General features: G+C 39.6%; 1 protein-coding gene across 3 annotated transcripts in view; it reads left to right on the top strand.

Annotated features, from left to right (window-relative positions):
* Positions 1-1,568: 1,568 nt before the first annotated feature.
* tex11 (testis expressed 11) overlaps positions 1,569-13,956 on the top strand; it is a 16,963-nt gene continuing 4,575 nt past the window's right edge. The window contains exons 1-23 of one of the 3 annotated variants that reach the window (XM_054791996.1): positions 1,569-1,654; positions 2,134-2,246; positions 2,335-2,419; positions 2,515-2,594; positions 2,671-2,751; positions 2,843-2,962; positions 3,164-3,244; positions 4,742-4,827; positions 5,584-5,641; positions 6,473-6,568; positions 7,267-7,348; positions 7,546-7,624; positions 7,695-7,846; positions 7,924-8,009; positions 8,108-8,245; positions 8,317-8,419; positions 8,493-8,608; positions 9,468-9,553; positions 11,747-11,800; positions 11,867-11,907; positions 11,980-12,057; positions 12,126-12,196; positions 13,663-13,776. In XM_054791996.1, the coding sequence (XP_054647971.1) occupies positions 1,627-1,654; positions 2,134-2,246; positions 2,335-2,419; positions 2,515-2,594; positions 2,671-2,751; positions 2,843-2,962; positions 3,164-3,244; positions 4,742-4,827; positions 5,584-5,641; positions 6,473-6,568; positions 7,267-7,348; positions 7,546-7,624; positions 7,695-7,846; positions 7,924-8,009; positions 8,108-8,245; positions 8,317-8,419; positions 8,493-8,608; positions 9,468-9,553; positions 11,747-11,800; positions 11,867-11,907; positions 11,980-12,057; positions 12,126-12,196; positions 13,663-13,776 (2,028 nt within the window). In that variant the 5' untranslated portion in view covers positions 1,569-1,626. Of the gene's footprint in view, positions 1,655-2,133; positions 2,247-2,334; positions 2,420-2,514; positions 2,595-2,670; positions 2,752-2,842; positions 2,963-3,163; positions 3,245-4,741; positions 4,828-5,583; positions 5,642-6,472; positions 6,569-7,266; positions 7,349-7,545; positions 7,625-7,694; positions 7,847-7,923; positions 8,010-8,107; positions 8,246-8,316; positions 8,420-8,477; positions 8,609-9,467; positions 9,554-11,746; positions 11,801-11,866; positions 11,908-11,979; positions 12,058-12,125; positions 12,197-13,662; positions 13,777-13,956 lie in introns of all 3 variants that reach the window. The other 2 variants (XM_054791994.1, XM_054791997.1) reach the window with 2 other exon arrangements.

Genomic DNA, 13,956 nt, shown 5'->3' with positions numbered 1-13,956 from the left:
GAAGAAGCGGTAGGATTAAATAAACTCTTCTTCCTATTACTTGTTGGGCATGTTGAATTGTGCAAGTACAAATGTGATGATTTTTTAAAATGTAACTTGGTTAAGTGTGCTCAAAATCAACTAAACCATGACCATATGTGCTTTTGAGACAGACATAATCACACGTGGGATGTTTTTAACCCTGAGCTGACACTATGGAGGATGTATCAAGGTGCACAAACGATTGTGGACGCTCAGCATGTGTTCACTTGCAGGTCCCTCACATTCTCAGCAGATAAGTCGCCTCAGAAACAATTGGTGGAAGTTGCTGGCTGAGATGGGAGGCTTTCGAAAGTATTTTGGATTATTCCGGTGCGACAAATACATGCCGAAGGATGAACGGGTTCAGCACAAACAGCATGGACTCAACTTGCCCATACAGTTAAACAGATCTACATCAGGGGCGTCCAAATGGTTTTCACTATGGGCCACGTACATCGCAGTTTTGGTTAACTTCAGAGGGCCAACACCATATCAACATATAATCGCCTCATGATATTATGACAAATTTAATTGTCATGTTCACTTTGTATTGTTTTACTAACAAGAAGTCAAGGTGGCAAATTTGAGTATGAAACGATTGTATATTCCATCCATCCTATGCCACGTATCCTCAGGGGGGTTGCAGGTATGCAGGAGCCTATCCCAGCTGACTGCGGGCAAGAGGCGGGGTACAACCTGGACTGGTATTGTATATTCTAAAAATGGTAACTCATTAATAATAAATAGAATCCATTGCTCTATTGATCATTAATGAATAATAGTCTTGTAAAATTGGATTTGACAACAAAAAATAAGAACTTTTCTGTCAAAATCGACAACAAATAATGTACATGTAGCAAGACAGATTGTCTGCCTGATTTAAAAAGAAAAACAATTTTTCAAATTATTTTTTACTCAATATAATTTAAATAAGTAAAATATATATATATATATATATATATATATATATATATATATATATATATATATATATATATATATATATATATATATATTTGTTACGATAATATTATAAATAAAATAACAATAATTTTAAAATAATGTAAAAAAAAAATTCAATAATAATTTTGTGCATTATTCCCAGGCTTTTGCAGGCCACATAAAATAATATGGCGGGCCAAATCTGGCCCCCGGATCTTGAGTTTGACACCTGTGGTCTACATGATACTGTATGTTGCCAGTCTCCACTTATATAAATATGTGGCGTTTTGTTCTAAATTAATTAGTCTCAACACAGTATTAACTAAATAAGTACATTAGGTAAATACCCATATTAGTGCATTTGCAATTCCCAGCTAGCTAATACACTTCAAGGATATTCCTTAAAGGTATATTAAATTTTCAGCTAAAACTGCTTACTGCTAGCCTTTTGATTTGAAAAGGTAACATAACTGTGACTAAAGACAATAATAGGACTAAGTATTCCAATTCTAATATGGAAAATAAGGACTTCAAATATGTTTAAAGACTTGAAATTATACTTACCTTCAAGGACTTCTGCAACGAACCTGAGCGCTGTCAATCAAGGGCTAAGCCAGCTAAACTGAGCCATCAAAGGTGTTTTTCCATCGTGAAACCTGCAAAATGGAGCGGTTTGTTTCGTCTGTCGCACGTAAGTACCTGACAAAACCCCTTTTTGTTATGCGTGCTATCGGTGTTAGACAACTTGGTGGACAAATTGGCTAACAAATTGACTCACAAACTAGCTAACAGGTACGTCGGCTAACGAAGCTAATGGTAATTGGTTCACTAATGGCTAACTGAAACTCTACATTGATAACTCTCTCTACATTACAGTTTCCAAGGTCTATAAACGTTTATTTTAGGATGTGGTTATGTTCACAAGAGACCGGTGCCATTTTGAAAACGTTAAATATTCGTCAGTGCACACTTGTCAATAATTAAAGTTACATTGAGTATCAAGCCTTTGGACTTCCATGATTATGATACCTTACCTGTACTTTAAGTCATAAAAGGCATCTAAAAGCTGTAATATCAGTCACAAGAAAGTTACAAATAATGTTCTAGATATAGCATGGTCGAATTTTAAAGCTCAAATATTGACAACAACATTCATGTATTTGTGTTCAGGCCTCACAGGGAGCCTTCTGCAAAAACAGCAAACAGATGCCAGTGACGCCATTGAGAAGATTTTCTCTGAGGTTACTGGTCTGGAGGATAACTTCAAAATTGTGGATCCACAGGTAGATTCCAAGTGTGTCAGCGGTCATCCGTGCGCAGACTGTAAGATGATGCTGATGTATAAATCAGATGTTTCTGTTTCCGTCACAGCTTGAGCAGTGTGCCATCCAGCTGTGGAACTGGGCTGTCAGTAAGAATGTGGGTGCCTCCATAAGTAAAAATCAGAAAGCCAAAGGTAGAAGTGACAGCAATTACGTTTAGAATATTTTTTAGAGAGGGGTGAGGTGGTAATCCAGTATATTGCATAAAGGCAGCTGGTCATCTTTGCAGTGCGCCATGCTGCATGCTGTCTGCTATACTGCAGTGAACCTGATCATCCAACAGAGGGCATCATCCGCAAGCAGATCCTAGTGAGTATGTGCCTGCGAGTGATTATTAAAACTCCGGAGAGGATAAACTCTATTTGCCCGTGTTCATTCTTTACAGATGGCCAGCAGGACTGGAAGGACCTGGCTGGACTGCAAGAATCCCCAGATGGCAGATCACTTCCTAGGGCTGGCTGTCAAGGTGACAAAAGACAATAAACATTCAAATTCAGAGAGCAAAGCAAAAACGTATGATCCGGTGTCCTCAAATATTTTCTGATATCTGTCTCCAGAGCCTGGAATCTCTCCACAAGCAGCTCACATCCAGAGGTGACGGTGCACCTGGCATCAACGCGTCCAAAATGGATGTAGAGAAGGACCTGCTTCGAATCCTAGCCTGTCAGGCAGAATCGGTGGGGCTGTTGAGACACCTTCCACGTGAATGTTTGTTCTTGTGAGGTTTGGCAGCTGAGCGAGTGCTATTCTGACAGACAGCTAAACTGCGAAGTGAGAAACAATAACTGGGTGAAATGGGATTCTGTTACTGAAGAATGTCTTTTGAGTTTTGCAGAAAGCGAGTGTGCAGAAAGTGACAGTGTCTTTCTTGCTTGCAGGCTATAATTCAAGGGAGTAAGCAAGCGGCTGTGGGCCACGTGCAACGTTGCAAAGACATGCTGCAGCGCCTACCAACACAAGTACACACAACTCTCTCTAATCGCCACATTTTATACTAGTACCTGTGCCCTCGAAAACAATCTGTTTTAGTGTCTTCACAATAAGATTAAACACAGAAACACATTACTTTCTTTTATTGTTTATGTCCACTTTTTGTTGATTTAGCTACAGTGGTGTGAAAGTGTTTGCTCCCTTCCTGATTTCTTTTTTTTTTGGCATGTTTGTCACACTTGTTGTTTCAGAACATCAAACAAATGTAAATATTAGTCAATGACAACACAACTGAACACAAAATGCAGTTTTTTAAATGAAAAAAAATCCAAACCTACATGGCCATATGTGAAGAAGTGATCCCCACCTATTAAAAAATAAACTAATTGAGATATATTGAGGTGTATTCAGTGTGAAAAAGGTTATGAAGCCATTTCTAAGACTTTGGGACTCCAGCCAACCACAGTGAGAGCCATTATCCACAAATGGCCAAAACCTGATGAACCTTCCCAGGAGTGGCTGGCCAACCAAAATGACCCCAAGAGCGCAATGACAACTCATCCGAGAGGTCACAAAAGACCCCACAACAACATCCAAAGAACTGCAGGCCTCACTTGCCTCAGTTAAGGTCAGTGTTCATGACTCCACCGTAAGAAAGATGCTGGGCAAAAACAGCCTGCATGGCAGAGTTCCAATACCAAAACCACTGCTGAACAAAAACAACTTTAAGGCTCGTCTCAAATTTGATGATCCCCAAGACATTTGGGAAAATACTCTGTGGTCTGATGAGACAAAACTTGAACTCTCTGGAAATTGTGTGTCCCATTACATCTGGCGAATTTCAGAAAAAGAACATCATAGCAACAGTAAAATATGGTGGTGGTAGTGTGATGGTCTTCAGGACCTGGAAGACTTGCTGTGATCAATGGAAGCATGAATTGTGCTGAAGGAGAATGTTGGTGACCTCAAGCTGAAAGCAACTTGGGTTCTGCAGCAGGACAATGATCCAAAACACACCAGCAAGTCCACCTCTGAATGGCTGAAGACTTTGGAGTGGTCTAGTCCAAGTCCTGACCTGAATCCTATTGAGATGCTGTGGTATGACCTTCAACAGGAAAAGCCTCCAATGTGGCTGAATGACAACAATTCTGCTAAATTCCTCCCCAGCGCTGGAAGAGACTCATTGCAAGTTATCACAAACGCTTGATTGCAATTGCTGCTAAGGGGGGCCCAACCACTTATTAGCTTTAGGGGGCCATCACTTTGTTATACAGGGCCATGTAGCTTTGGGGTTTTTTCTCCCTTAATACTAAAAAGTTTCATTTAAAAAGTTATTGACTAATATTGACTAATATTTACATTTGTTTGATGATCTGAAACATGTAAGTGTAACAAACATTAAAAAAATAAGAAATCAGGAAGGGGGCAAACACTTTTTCACACCACTGTATGTTGTACTAAGCAGCCAGAACAGGTACTTGTATTGTATGTTGCAATTAGCATCAGTTCTGTTTCTATGGTTGCAGACTACGTACCTTTCCCTGATGTGCTACAACTTTGGAATAGACACTTACAACCAACAGAAGTATGAAGACAGCGCATTCTGGTTACGGTATGTATAATATTGTTTCATTTGAAAGAAGTGTACCCCACCATGCTGTGGATAAAGGGGTTTGCACGATATCTTTTTTTCAAACCTTATACCGATAGCTTTCGGCTTCTCAAGACCCATATGGTACCGATAACCGATACTTTTTAAAAATGTAGATGGAAGTGTAGTTTGTGCACACGTGGAGGTAAGAAGGACTGGAACTAATTAGTACCTGTTGATTAGTCCTAATGAAATATGATGACATCACTACTACCACATCACTACTATCAGGAGAACCAAAGTATAGAGGGGGAGGAGCCACCTGCTGTGGCCCAGCAAGGTGCACTGTATTTGGACACACGCTCCGAACAGCCGGTGTGACACCACGGAGGTCTCTGGCAAACCTTTTGCACTTTTCAAACACTGCAGCGCTGGCGTTTCAGGTGGCTGATAAAGTTTTTTGTGTTTAGTTTTTTTTTCCTCGTCATCACGGAGCATTTGGTACAACGTCCTGCCTTTCAAAGTGAGTGTTTATTTACAAGTGAGCTCATAGGAAGTTACGACAAGCTGTTAACGTCACAGGCAGGAGAAAAAAGAGAAAAAATTTGACTTGCTGACCTGCACAGAACGGCTAGTCTCACCTCATTGGAGCGCTTTTTTAAATTATTGGTTATCGGATCTATTTTTAATGTTATGGCATTTATGGATATGACATCATAATTCCCTCATATTGGCCCCATAGTTATTGTGCACCCCTACTTTATTTGTATATTTCAGGCAAAGCTATGACATCAGCAAGATGAATATGAAATACGCACCTGAAGTAAAGGTCCAGGTAAGATGACACTGCACAGAAACGTCTATATTTTTGGGTACACCTGCACAATTTAATGAGTACTGCATGAGACTGAGAGATGTACCATTAGCGTCTCATGTTGCTAAATAAGATAATGGAACAAACAACTGTAATTTCTGGTATATAAGCCGCTACTTTTTTCTCATGCTTTGAACCCTGCGGCTTCTACAGCGATGCGGCTCATTTATAGCTAAAAACATTTCCCATGATGCTTAGAGTGCAGCTTCAGGAAGTAGTGATGTGAAGGAGTGAAGTGGAAGCTAATATTATGTTTTGAAGTCTTATGCAGCGATCTCTGACACATCTTAAGTAAGTGTAGAATTACTACAGCTTCTGTTTGGACTACTTTGACTGCCAACTGTCCGCTATCACCGAGTTTTGAAAGACTGGACTGAATGAAGAGAATAGCGAGAGAGAGCTGGATAAAGTGTGTGACAAAGGAATTATGAGGCTGGTTTGGTACGCACCTGTTTAACTAGTCACATTGCACTCACAGTTCGGCACTGTTTAACTAGCCATGTTACAACGCACTGTGCAGCACTTGTTGGGGAAAAAGCATTTATTTAATTATCTCTGTGTAAACATCTTTCTGTGTACTAAATATCCCATGTTACGACGTGGACACCTGTCGCTGGTAGACAGGTGCGTCCTATACATGTACAAATCTTTACGTTTAGTGGGTGGGGCTTACATACCAGTGCACTCTATAGTCCGGAAATTACAGTATGTTGTGCAGGTGTAATTAATATATTTTATGTATACAAACTTGAAATGACTTGCTTTATTGTGTTGTGTTTAACCCACCCTTAGGCAAAGGTTTTGCGTCTCTTGGCCACAGTTTATTTCGAGTGGGACTGTCACAGGTTTCACGACGAGACCCTTATTGCTGTTGACTTGGCCAACAAGGTGAAATATGAAAATTAGGGGTGCATGATTATTTGGCCGATATGAGGGAATTAAGGCACCATACCAATAAATCCGCTAACATTAAAAATAGCTCAGATAACCGATAATTTTATAAAAATACTCCAACGAGGCAAGATTAGAGCAAATCAAGCGCTCCTTTTTTCTCCTGCCTGTGACGCTAATGGCCTGTCATAACTTCCCCTGAGCTCACTTGCTTGATGTGCCGCAACGTTTGAAAAGTGTAAAAGGTTTGCCAGAGCTCTCCGTGCTGTCACACCTGTTGCTTGGAGCGTGTGCCCGAATACAGTGCACCTTGCTGGGCCACAGCAGCTCTCAACTCTACACTATATACTCCGGTTCTCCTGATAGTAGTGATGTGGTAGTAGTAATGTCATGATATTTGATGAGAACAAATCAGTCAAATCCTAATTTGTTCCAGTCCTTCTTCCCTCCAGGTGTGCACAAACTACAGTGCAATCTAAATTTGAAATGAATAGATTGGTTATTTGTATCATATCGGTCTTGACAAGCAGAAAGTTATCGGTATCGATATGAAAAAAAAGATATTGTGCATCTCTAATGAAAATGAAACAATCCTGCTTGCAGTCTCAGTCACAAATGCGTTTTGCAGCGTCTACAAAAAGAAAAAAATCCCCATCTCATCTCATCTCATCTCATCTCTGTGCCAATGTTGTCAGGAAAGTGTGAGTGCCTCGGGACTCTTCTTAAAGATCAGAATACTCCTGAGATGTGGGGACTCTGATGAGCACATCAGAGCAGGTTAGTTATTAGACACAAAGCATCCATTAAGAACTTGATTATCATAGTCACCTGCAGTGTGTCCAAGAAGATGCTCAAGTGAAAGATGCAGAATATCAAATGTTTGCATGATGTTTGAACTTTTGTTTGCTGTTAATTAGGGTAAAATATTGTCTCCTTACTTGTATAAGTGGATAAATCTTAAAATGTGTTCTCAGGTCTGAATGAGATGCTGCAATCTGGGGGTTCCCTTGAAGTGTGTCTCAGTACAGTGAGGCTTCTCATATCTGAAGATAGGTAAACACACGTGATGACATATTGTTTCCTGTACATGAGCTCTGACTGACACTTGTTTGGATTCTCCAAGAGAAATGCTGGCCTTTGAGCTGCTGAAACGTGCGAGTCAGCAGTTTGAGTTGTCACCCAACCTGGGAACTGCTCTTGTTCTGCACATCGAGCTTCTGCTGCAGAGAGGCAAAGAACTGCTGGGCAAACAGAAGATAGAGGACATCGTCACTGGTGCGGATGTTGTTGACAGGTCTTAACTGCACTGGTAACAAATGTAAGAGGTGTGCTATGATTTTACACCATCCCAGGACACTATACGGGCAACCAGCTGGCACAACGGGAGCTCATGAGCCTACATGCAATATTGTGGGACAAAGCGTCAAAATATTTTGAGGTATGCTTCATCAATAAAAACGGTGAGCAGTGACCGTGGGTCACCTCATGCGAGAAGTGTACACACAGTGATTGTTGTTGAATTGTATCTTTTCCCAGTCCACAGACTACACGGAGGCTCTGCAGTGGTATAACTACTCTCTGAGTTTCTTTAATGCCGGAGAGATGGACCCCAACTTGGCCAAACTGCAGAGAAACAGAGCCTCCTGTTTCTTGCACCTGAAGCAGTTGGAAAAGGTAGAGAGTCCTCTGACAACAACTACCCCCTCCCCCGTGCATATGACCTTTCCTCACTGTCTATTTATCAGGCCAAAGAAGCCATTAAAGAGGCAGAGCGATGTGATCCGGACAGCATTTTTACTCAGTTCAGTATTTACAAGATAGCAGTGCACGAGAATGATGTGGAGAGAGGTACCTCTATGTGCATGTACGCTAAAAAGATCACATAATCACATTTTAATCAATCAAGTCATGTTTGTCTTAGCTGCAAAGGCCGTGAGTATGATGGGACTTCTATCTAAGAACCCTGAAGCCAACGGTCCCGTACCTGAGAATGCCGCTTCTAAACTCCTCAGTCTGGCTGCTCAGATAGCCTTGGAGGTAAATGGTGTCACATGACACATGACTGCCCTGTCCACCAGTGTGTCATAATGAAAAAGGAGTAAGACCTGTGTGGTTCTGCACAGACATTGTCAGTGAGATATTATTTCAACAATATCTTTTTTTTCAAACCGATAACTTCAGCTTCTCTAGACCGATATGGCACAGATAACCGATAACTTTTTTTATATCTACTTTTTTAAATTTAGATTTAAGTGTAGCTTGTGCACACCTGGAGGTAAGAAAGACCGGAACAAATTAGGATTTGACCAACTGTACCTGTTGATTAGTCCTAATGAAATATGATGACATCACTACTACCACATCACTACTATCAGGAGAACCAGAGTATAGAGGGGGGAGGAGCCACCTGCTGTAGCCCAGCAAGGTGCACTGTATTCGGGCACACACTCCGAGCAGTGGGTGTGACACCACGGAGGTCTCTGGCAAACCTTTTGCACTTTTCCAAACGCCGCTTCGCTGTCGTTTCAAGTGTTTTTTTTCTCGATGGTACAACTGGCACACAAAATGTCTTCCTCTGAAACTTTCTTTTTGTTTACAAGTGAGCTCAGGGGAAGGTATGACAGGGCGTTAATGTCACAGGCAGGAGAAAAAAGGAGCGCTTGCTTTGCTTACCCACACAGTTGGTGTAATCTCGCCTCATTGGAGCATTTTTTTAAATAATCGGTTATCGGAGCTATTTTATCGGATTTATCAGCATGGTGTCATAATTCCCTCATATCGACCCGATAATTATCAGTACGATAATTATTGTGCACCCCCATTTATTATTATTATAGCTTTTTAATCTAGTGTATGCTTGGAAGATAAGGCTGATGAGTTTTGATTCTTGTAACAGAACGGACAACAGGACACTGCCATAAAAGCACTGGAGAGTTTGTGTGAAACCTGCAAAGACCAAGCGCTGGTTCTGATGGCTCTCAGGTCTGTGACATGTAGAATGTTCCCAAGTTAGACAATTAAAAAAAATACATGAGTAGTTCTCAACTGGTTTGGCTGCAGGACCCACCATCACTCTTTAACCCATTAAATCCCATTAATTATATAAAAACGTATAAATACGTCTCTGGCATCGGGCGTTCGACATTATAAAAACTTATAAATACGTCTTTGGTATTGAATGAGTTAATGACAAGAGATGACGCAAATTGCTGACATTTATCAACTCTTATATTTAATGAAAAGTTTCACATTTTGAATTTGAGGCAGTTTCAGGAGCAATGACTTCTCATACATAACCAAGAAAAATATTTCAACAAAAGGAGTTGAATCAGAGCAACTTGACATGCAGTGCAGCGTGTGTTGAAGGGTAGAGATTGTTAGGTTACCCAGCATGCCTTGCGGGTTGTGTAGATGTGGGTATAGTTTAGCATGTATGTTAGTGTGCAAGCGTTATTTTCATATGGACATAGTGCATGTGGTGCAGGTGTGTTGTGTGTTTACACCGCAAGTTAGAAAGGTGCTTGTGTTGATGACCTCCTGTCCGTTGGTGCTTTGTTGGCGGAGGGTTGGGTAGTTGCAATTTTTCCCATAAGAAATAATGGAAATCCAATTCATCCATTCTAGAAAGCCAAAAATGTTAACACAAAACACATTTTTATTGTTTTACATTTACAGTTCGACATACAGAAAACAATTGGAAATTCATCTCAATAATAAATGAACATTTAAGTTAACTTTTACCTTCACTGAAGACATGATTCTTGACGTGACTGTCCCCAAAGACTCGATTTGGCAGCGAGATCAACCACCTCCTTCCTGTTTTGCTATGAGTTGTTTCTTGAATTCAATCTGTGACCCAAAATGGAGCCAAAGAAAGTTGAAAGTGGCAGCATTTTGATAAAGGAGTGAAACACTATTGAATTCAAGAAATAACACACAACATAACAGAAACACCATGTCCGTGTGGTGTCTCTCTGCCACATCGTGTCTTCAATGACAGTGAAAGTAAATGTTACATTTAAGCAAATGTTCATTTACCCCAGTGTTGTCCTAAGTGCCGCCTGTGGCTGTTTTTTTATTGGCTTGCTGCACATTCTAAAAATATAGTTTAATATAATTAAGAAAAACAACAAAAATGGAAAAACGAGCAGTCATTTTACAAGAGTAAAATCCAGCTATTATGAGAAAAAGTTGTAATTTTATGAGGAAAAAATAATGTTATTTTATTAGCAGAAAGTTGAGATATTAAAGAAAAAATGTTATTTTTTAAAAGTCGCAATATATGACAAACAAACTAAAAAACTTGGCAGAAAAATAATATAATGTTAGCAGTCTAAAGTCATATGAGAAGTACAGTATATAACATCTATAATGTTTTACAGCCTTGTCGCTATCATGGAATAGTGTTTAGAAGACATTATGTAAACAAGACATGACTTACTCTGTTCTGTGGCAACTTTGACGTCATTCTTCTTGTCTTTTTTTTTTTCTGTGTACCGGCGGAATAGCATCCTATTTCAAAATGCGTTTATAGCGCACTTTCAAGCCAAATGCTTCTTGTAAAGGTATTCCTTCCTACCAGTCATCAGTGAAAGGATCACTGCAAAGAACAGAACTTGAGGTGGGCGTCCATCTGTCTCTTGTTCTCTGCACTTGCTTCGTCCATTGTTGTCTTAAACGTTCCTCTTTTGGAAAAGAAACAAACATACAGTATCACTCGGATACTATAAACATCCAGCAGCAACACAACATTTTGGCATGACTGCTATTTGGATGAAAAATACACTGAACCAAGTCCACCATCTACCTTGAGAAGTGATTTGTTTGTTTTCTCTGCTTTAGCTGAGAGGTGTCACCCCGATGACGTCACGTCACAATGAGAGCTAGCTCGTCATGGCTGGCGCCATCAACTATAAATGTCATTATTGAAAAAGAACATAATTACAAACAACAGATAACATATTAAGCAACGTTGATGAATCATGTCAGGGACCCTCTAAGGAGTAATAATAGACGGCACCCTGCTACATTAAAAAATCTCTTTCAGAATAAAAGCACCGTTTTTTGTTGCCCAGGCAAAGACCCTTGACCAATGTAGTTGAGAACCACTACTCTATAAAATCTCTAAAAGATGCATGCAAACAAAATGGAGCATGCAATGTCATCTCTTTACAGGTGTCTTGTCCGACTTGTGCTCTCCACAATAGAACAGTCGAGTGATGAGAAAAGGTGAGGTGCCTAAATATTTTATGGTTGGAACAGAATTCACCTTTGGTACTGCTTGCCACCGTGTAGGGACGCCAGTCTGGATGTGCTGATACCATATTTAAAAATGGGTATGTATGTATGCTGGTATGTCTTTATCTGTGCACTCGACCCACAAATGTGTTTTCTTGCCATCACTGCAGCGCTGCAGAAAATTTCACAGCGGTCATGCATGACTGTGGAGCAGTGCACAGAGGAAGCCAACTGGTTCAGGAAAATTGGTACCAAAAACAACTTTCCATTCTCCTTATCACAGTCTGTGCAATGCTTGCATGTTCGTGTGTTACAGCTTGGAACTCAGCACTGCAGTGTGAAAGCTGCCCTGAAAGGATGAGGGATTTTTTTGTGCTCTCTTACCAGGCAAGTGCACCTGTTTGGAGATCTGCTCGTTTGTGGAATTTAACTCTTAGAAATGGCAACGCCGTCACATTCTAAAAACATCATTTGATATAATTAAGAAACACTGCAACTATGGAAAAACGAGCCAAAATTTTACAGGAATAAAATCTAACTATTACGAGAAAAAGTTACAGGAACAACGTTGTATTATTATGAGAAAAAAATAACGTCATTTTAGTAGCATAGAGATGATATATTGAAGAAAAAAGATGTAATTTTTTTTAAGTCATAATATTTGAGAAACAAAAAAAGGGTCATTTTTTGGAACATTAGTTTGCTGGAAAAAGTTATAATGTTACCAGAATAAAGTCATAATTATGAGAAGAAACTTTACAAGAAGAAAGTTGAAAGATTTGGAAAATTAACAGTAGAAATGGAAAAAAACAGCAATAATTGAGAGAAACAATCTTATTCTAACGAGGAAAATAAGTCACAATTTTAAAGGGAATAAACTCGTAATATTATGAGAAAAAATAATGTCATTTTAGTAGTATACAGATGAACTATTAAAGAAAAAATAACTTATTTTTTAAAAGTTGTAATATATGAGAAGCAAACAAAAAAAGTTGTAATGTTTGGAACATTAGTTTGGCAGAAAAAGTTAGAATGTTACCAAAATAAAGTCATAATAGTGAGAAGGTAATTTACAAGAAGTTGAAATAGTTGGGAAAATAAAAATAAATCATCAGAAATGGGGGGAAAAAAGCAGTAATTTTACAAGAATAAAGTCAAAATATTAAGAGAAAACAATCTTATTCTAACGAGAAGAAAAGTCACAATTTTACGAGAATAAACTTGTAATATTATGAGCAAAAGTAATGTCATTTTAGTAGCATAGAGATGAAATATGAAAGAAAACTGTTATTTTTAGTAAGTCCCAATATTATGAGAAACAAACAAAACAAAATAAAGTTGTCATGTTTGGAAAATTAGGCTGGGGAAAAATGTATTCTTTTATGGGAATAAAATTATAATATTACGAAAAAGGTTTTTATAAAGATTATTTAAGAAGAAAGCTGAAGTATTGGGAAAATTTAAAAAAACAAAAAATGGGGAAAAAAGAGCAAGCTGAGATGCAGATCCATCCATTTTCTTGTGCTTATCCGAGTCGAGTCGCGGGGGCAACAGGCTTAGTAGGGATGTCCAGACTTCGCGGTCTACAGCACCTTGCCCCCCTGGTGAGGTGTTCTGGGAATGCCGAGCCGGGAGAAGGCCCATGGGCAGACCTAGGACACGCTGGAGGGAGTATGTCTCACAGCTGGCCTGTTAACACGTGTGGGGTCCTCACCGGGGTCCTGGAATTGGCTGAGATGCAGATTTTCTTGAAATATATATAACTTGTTAGCATATCTACACGTGTTGCTTTACAAAATATCAAAGTGTCAGTAATTGTGGGGGACTATCTGTGTGGTCTCTCCCTTGTCTAGCTCTCCCAGATGTGCTGTCCAGATCGTACAGTTCTTCTCGCCCAGAAGACGTGTCTGTTCATGGCTGCTGCTGCCTCTCTGGAGTTCTACAGGAGGTCTCCTCGTGAAGGCAGGGTGTGTGTGTGTCAGGATCTCAGATGAACACACACTGACCGGCCACACAATCTGATCTAATCCAGTATCACATACCAACATTTGTGTAATCATGTTTTGATTGACACTGTCAGAGAGGTATGAATTTAACAATATTTGTATTATTGTGCAGGCCCACAACACAACAAGCACAATAATAAA

The sequence above is a fragment of the Dunckerocampus dactyliophorus genome, chromosome 11, assembly GCF_027744805.1.
Source record: "Dunckerocampus dactyliophorus isolate RoL2022-P2 chromosome 11, RoL_Ddac_1.1, whole genome shotgun sequence".
NCBI classification, from domain to species: Eukaryota; Metazoa; Chordata; class Actinopteri; order Syngnathiformes; family Syngnathidae; genus Dunckerocampus; species Dunckerocampus dactyliophorus.
This window is presented reverse-complemented; position numbering and strand designations above follow the sequence as displayed.